Here is a 6,821-nt window from a genome sequence, read left to right as displayed (position 1 = left end):
GCAGCAGCGAGAGTTTAACATTAACGAACCAATGTTGCGAAAGTGGAGGAAGCAAGAGGATGAGCTGCACCAAGTAAAGAAGACTAAACAGAGTTTCCGCGGGAACAAAGCGTGATGGCTACAGTTAGAGGAGAAACTTGAACAGTGGCCGGTCGACATACGCCACTATCTGCCAGTGCATCGTAAATGCCTGGGCTGATATATCCGTCTCAACTGTGATCCGAGCTTTCAGGAAGGCAGGAATTGTCAATGAACTGCCAGACAACAACAGCGACACTGACTCGATAAATGATGACTTTGATGAGACAGAGCAGGGCGTGTTGGATTCCGCATTCGCCCAGCTGTTCAATTCGGACACTGAAGAATTCGAGGGATTTGTAGTTCAGGAATGAACTGAAAAAGTGAGCTTTACGTGTTTCTTTTGTGTTTACAGTTGAATAAGGTTGGTCATATTGTGAATATGGACATTAATGCGTGAACAACATTGAGTTATTATGGTATTGCTTTAGAGTTATTTGAGTTATTGTTGTTATTGCTTTGCACTATTCCGAGTGTTACTATATTGTGATTGCACTAACATTTAATTTTGCGTAACAGCATCAGAATGTTTTATGTTTACTGAATGCAAGAAAAGTTCCCCTCCACTATGTGATATAAATGTTGCACTACATGTTGTACCTTATGTAATCTGTTAATAAAGTTTGACTGACCTATCTGACTGTTTTGTTGACATTCCCTTTAGCGCAGCACCGTCTCATGGATGCATAACGTAACCCCAGCCTCTACTGTACCGCCTTATAATGCGGTGCGCCTTAGGTATGGAAAAAGTTTTAAATTACCCTATTTTCACACCTATAAAACGCACCGTGTGATAGGGCACAGTCTCATTTGCGGGTATATTTTCTGTTTTTTGTGAACACATTGGATGCATGACACTAGGCTAGCGTATGTTATGCTAGCCGCTAGCGTACGTATGTTATTTTAGCCGCTAGCGTACCTATGTTATGCTAGCCGCTAGTGTACCTATGTTATGCTAGCTGCTAGTGTATGTTCGGCTAGGCACTAGCATGTTTTTTAAAGACAGCGTGAGCAAAACTAAGTTTGATAATGCTTTATTGAGGTAAAAGGTAAACTCCGATATAACGAGTTCAGCGTTTAACATGCTAGGCTCCACTGTCAGTCAGAGTTGTGTATTCCGGGAGCTTGATTCCAGCTTTGGCAAAATCTCGAACAGTGCTGCTGGCCGACATTTGAGCCCAGTCATCCACAATCCATTGTAACTCGCGACATGCATCACTCCCAAGCCTTTGATTCTCCTTGCTGTTATATCGGCATCGACAATTAATTCCAAAACGTCACGTAACTCGTACGACGCTGCCTGCCCGAACTACAATGTTGGCCATCCGTTAGCAATCTGTTAGCAATCCGTTAGCAAAGCTGTTAAATTGTGTTCGATCCATGGCTTCAGTCCATTTTCCAAGCGTTCACACCCGCATTGTGTTGTCATTCACTTCAGGCATTTCGTCTGTATAGCTCTAAAATGCAGTTTGATTGAGTATTGAGAGTGTTTTTGAGGGTTAAAAGGGCTGCAAGCACACAGAAGTCAAATGCCTTGCCACTCCCCTGAGATGTTTTGAATGGATTTACCGTAATGCTTGGAATGCGCGGGGAGGCTATTTTTAGGGTGAACGTCTGCTGGGTTGATCGCAATAAGTAGCGTGCCGGCAATAAATAAAACCAGTTACTCAAGCGGTCAGGGTCATGCAAAAATTGAATTTAGTGCACAGACAAGACGCACCGACCGATTGGGCGCATAGATCATTTTAGAGAAAATTTTAGACTTTTAAGTGCTCCCTATAGGTGTGAAAATATGGTATGTCATTCATTGAAGGTGCGTTTTATACAGTGGTACCTTGAGATACGAGCTTAATGCGTTACGGGACTGAGCTCGTATGTCGTATGATTTACTTGTATCTCAACGTTTCCCATAGAAATGAACTAAAAACAAATTAGTTCTTTCCAACCCAAACACCAAAAAAACTGGATATTGGAATGGAAAAACATTTTTATTTGTTCTAATTTGCCATCTATTAACAGAGTAATAAATAACTAGTGGTTATGATGTTTAATAGTACTAAAATTAGACGGATTTTGCAGAGGGGAGAGAAAGGGACACTTTTTGCACGGCAATGCACTGGTAACATAAACAAATTTAAATGGACTTGGATTACGATAGACACACTCAAAATTAAATTTAACTAACCTTACACTAAACTTAATTCTAATTTTGTTTTAAATTTGTATACCTTTCTTCTCCCGGGTTGGCACTATTTGCCCCGCCTCCACCCTGACTTTCAGCTGCAGTTTTTAAAAGGAACCTATCGAGGGTTGTTTGCTTTTGTCTCCCCTTCAAAATATTATGAAAATGATGCAGACAATTTTCTTCACAATAGGATAAGGCACGACCACTTGCCAACGGGAAGTAGTATAGTCCTCTCGTATTGGCAAGCAAGCTTCGCCACGCGTACACGGGGAGTTGCGGCGAGATGATGTTCTCATAAGTAGCCTCTTGCGGCTGTCTCGAATGCTCGTATATCAAAATGTGTCTCGTATCTCAAGGCAAATATTTCCTCAAATTTTGCTCGTATGTTAGGGCACTCGTATGTCAAGATATTACTGTCATGCCTTATAGTATGGAAAATAAAGTAAACATATTCAGCTATTGGCATAAAATTAAGTGGTATTTATAGAATCTGCCCTGTATTTACCAGTCTTTTGTGGTCCAGAGACAAAATGAAGTCGAAAAACGGTTGCAGTCCACATTTTTCTGCAGGAGAATTAGGCTGCACCTGCCAATATCAATTGTACAGTAAAATTTAAAAAAGCATCAATCAAGGTTATTTGTTATAAATTAGTAAATTAATGGAAATTAAAGACAATACACGAACTGCAGTAGAGATTAGAATCCCCAACCTATGAGGAAGACAAGCAAAGCACCTCCTTCAGTGCCACTGAAAAGTTCTACGACAAATATACATTTCAATGACTCTTTGCCTGGTGCGTAAGTGTAAACAGAAATTTAAATACAGTAAAGTTTCAAATCAAAACATGCTTAAGTACAGAACAGTAATGTTCCCGAGTTATAATTAAAGAAAAGCTCGTAGAATTACTTAACAAATGTAATACCAAAATAACAGTGTTACCTCAACATGTTCGACCGGTACACCTACATAGTAAGCTGTGAACGCAGATAAGCTGTTGTTACATTGCCACATAACCAAATAACCCAAGCAGGGAAATAAAAGCATAAAATCTTACACCGTGGACGTGATATCCATACGTTGTTCCGTCAGATGTATCCGCACTCTGTGTCAACCCCATCTTATAAATACACTAAGTGTAAATGTAGAAAAAAAATAAAAACGATAAAAATTGATCACATTTGACAGTCCGTGGCCACTGTCCGTAATTGAGGTGACGCGAATGCATTGCGTTCTGCGCCTGCGCTAACAGTCAGCCATCTTATAACAAAAACTACGGCAAATACTGTGGGACCAAATTATAAACGCTATTTTTATTTTACTTAAAATCTGAATCGTGGAAATCCAAAAGTCTGGCTTTTAATATGCAAAGTATTACAAAGAATGTGCTGTGGTGATGAGTAAATTTGGTAACAGTGGCAACTCTACTTACGAGTGACAATTTTAATTTCTTAATTCAACAAATAATAATTTAGGAATGCAAAAGCAAAACCTTTCAGAGTGTTGGTCTGATAAATAAATATTTCAATTTATTACTTGAGGACATAAATATATCGGAAGGCATGTAAAGAATCACGACATTAGGATAATAACTAATCTTTAATTTGACACACAATTTAACAGTTGTTTTTTGTAATTCATACAGTGGCGGTGGGTGCATTTTCTCGTAGCGCCTTCAACGTATCAATCCAACCCTCAAAAACTATTTTATGGCTATAAAACCTCTACTGCAGCTAGAGCTGCGACACAAAAAATAATCGATAAATCAATGCACAAAAATGGGGTAAAATCCACTTCCTAGCAGCAGTTCATGATTAAATACAAATACTGGAGCTTTTCAGACATTAAAACCAGGCCACGGGGGCGATTTTCTCGGGAAAAGACAGCGATGAACGTCAATGGCGTACGGGCAAACATTGCCCGAAAATGGGGTAAAATCCAGCCGAAAACAGCATTTATTGATTAAATACAAATACTGGAGCTTTTTAGACATCAGAACTGGGCCCGGAGTATCATTTCGCCGGTAAAAAGACAGCGATGAACGCAGTGGTGGGCCGTCAGGGCCTTCAAGGCCTTCTCTGCTGGCCTAAGAAATATCTGAATGATATTATATTTTGTCCATCAATACTTATTATTCCAAATGGTCTGTTAGCTTCCTTTCATTGCTTTTCCCCCTGGTTGCACTGCTTCCAGATGTGTGTTTTCATATTGAAACATTTCACCAATCACATTTCAGCCATTATTTGTTGCCAGATCAGATCTGCCTCAAAGCCTTCACAATCAGTTCTTGCGGGCTCTGCTGCATTAAACTAGACTGTTGCTTTTAACCAATCAGATTTCGAGTTGGCAACCCCACAATAATTTTTCATAGGCGTTAGCATTTTGCTGGCTGGGACATGTCATTGCTTTCACAAACTATGATTGGCTAGTAGGCGGGCCAAAGCAGCCAGAGATCGCAAACTCCACCCACATGGCCGACAGTGGCAAAAACAAATGAATTCTGTTGCAGATTTCTCACAAAGCTATTTTCCAGACGGACTTTTCCAGAAAAAAATGGACATCATTAAGAAAGGGCGGTCAACTCCGAAGCTAGCAAGCCTGTTACAGCCGGGAATATGGTGTGTGCGGCACTTTCAGTGTGCTAACTTAGCTCCACAAGCAAATAGTATATTGTTGTTTTGATTTAAAGCCATTTTCAAAACGGACTATGCCAGAAATATGACAGGATAGGCTCGACTTTCATCATTAGCTTCGATGGCGATAGGAAAGAAGGAAGAAAGAAAGGAGGATGGATATTGTGTAAAAAGGATTTTTGGTGAGTAAAATATGGCCATATTCTTAAATAATATTTCAATTGTGGGCCTAGTTCTGATATCTGAAAAGCTCCAGTGTTTGTATTTAAGCTCCAGTGGTTGTATTTAAGCTCCAGTGTTTGTATTTAATCACAAAATGCTGCTAGGAAGTGGATTTTACCCCAGTTTAATTTTTGGCGTTTCACCATTGACGTCCATCGCTGTCTTTTCCCGGGAAAAATCACCCCCCTGGCCTGGTTGTAATGTCTCAAAAGCTAAAGTATTTGTATTCAATCAATAAATGATGCTAGGAAATGGATTTTACCTAATTTTAGTATTTTAGTGCATTTTTTGTCATTTCACGTATGGACGTATCGACGTTCATCGCTGTCTTTTTACCGGGGAAATGATACTCCGGGCCCAGTTCTGATGTCTAAAAAGCTCCAGTATTTGTATTTAATCAATAAATGCTGTTTTCGGCTGGATTTTACCCCATTTTCGGGCAATGTTTGCCCGTACACCATTGACATTCATCGCTGTCTTTTCCCGGGTAAATCACCCCCAGGCCTGGTTTCAATGTCTGAAAAGCTCCAGTATTTGTATTTAATCATGAAATGCTGCTAGGAAGTGGATTTTACCCCATCATTTTTGTGCATTAATTTATTGATTATTTTTTATGTGTTGCAGCTGTAGCTGCAGTAGAGGTTTTATAGCCATAAAATAGTTTTTGAGGGTTGGATTGATAAGTTGAAGGCGCTACCAGAAAATGCACCGCCCGCCACTGGATGAACGTCGATACGTCCATACGTGAAATGACAAAAAATGCACTAAAATTAGGTAAAATCCACTTCCTAGCAGCATTTATTGATTGAATACAAATACTGGAGCTTTTGAGACATTACAACCAGGCCAGGGGGGGATTTCCTCGGGAAAAGACAGCGATGGACGTCAATGGCGAAACGGCAAAAATTAAACTGGGCTAAAATCCACATCCATAGCAGCATTTAGTGATTAAATACAAACACTGGAGCTTAAATACAAACACTGGAGCTTTTCAGATATCAGAACCGGGCCCACAATTGAAATATTATTTAGGAATATAGCTATATTATACTCACCAAAATTTCTTTTTAACTGTACACAATATCCATCCTCCTTTCTTTATTCCTTCTTTTCTATCGCCATCGAAGCTAATGATGAAAGTCGAGCCTGTCCTGTCATATTTCCGGCATTGTGGGTGGAGTTTGCGATCTCTGGCTGATCTCACTATGGCTTTGGCCCGCCTACTAGCCAATCATAGTTGGTGAAAGCAATGACGTATCCCAGCCAGCAAAATGCTAACGCCTATGAAAAATCATTGTGGGGTTACCAACTCGAAATTTGATTGGTTAAAAGCAACAGTCTTGTTTAATGCAGCAGACCTCGCAGAACTGATTGTGAAGGCTTTGAGGCAGATCTGATCTGGCAACAAATAATGGCTGAAATGTGATTGGTTAAATGCTTCAATATGAAAACACACATCTGGAAGCAGTGCAACCAGGGGGAAAAGCAATGAAAGGAAGCTAACAGACCATTTGGAATAATAAGTATTGATGGACAAAATATAATATGATTCAGATGTTTCTTAGGCCAGCAGAGAAGGCCTTGAAGGCCATGACAGCCCACCACTGAATTCATATAGTGTACATTAAAAGAAGACTGTGTACCTAAAATACAGCCAATTTACATTAGATTAAAATATTTAGTTTCTACTTTGTAAAACTAATGC

The 6,821-nt window shown here is 39.7% G+C and overlaps 1 protein-coding gene across 2 annotated transcripts in view; it reads right to left on the bottom strand.

The window, feature by feature from the left end:
- The window catches only part of gorasp1a (golgi reassembly stacking protein 1a), a 13,318-nt gene extending 9,809 nt beyond the window's left edge, over positions 1-3,509 (bottom strand). The window contains exons 1-3 of one of the 2 annotated variants that reach the window (XM_077614740.1): positions 3,319-3,481; positions 3,204-3,238; positions 2,769-2,849 (exon numbers count right to left, since the gene is read on the bottom strand). Coding sequence is in view for 1 of the 2 variants with exons in the window: in XM_077614739.1 (XP_077470865.1) it covers positions 2,769-2,849; positions 3,319-3,381 (144 nt within the window). In the remaining variant the exon portion in view is untranslated. Of the gene's footprint in view, positions 1-2,768; positions 2,850-3,203; positions 3,239-3,318 lie in introns of both variants that reach the window. The other variant, XM_077614739.1, reaches the window with a different exon arrangement.
- Positions 3,510-6,821: the final 3,312 nt, after the last annotated feature.

This window comes from Stigmatopora argus, chromosome 12 (assembly GCF_051989625.1).
Source record: "Stigmatopora argus isolate UIUO_Sarg chromosome 12, RoL_Sarg_1.0, whole genome shotgun sequence".
NCBI lineage: Eukaryota > Metazoa > Chordata > Actinopteri > Syngnathiformes > Syngnathidae > Stigmatopora > Stigmatopora argus.
This window is presented reverse-complemented; position numbering and strand designations above follow the sequence as displayed.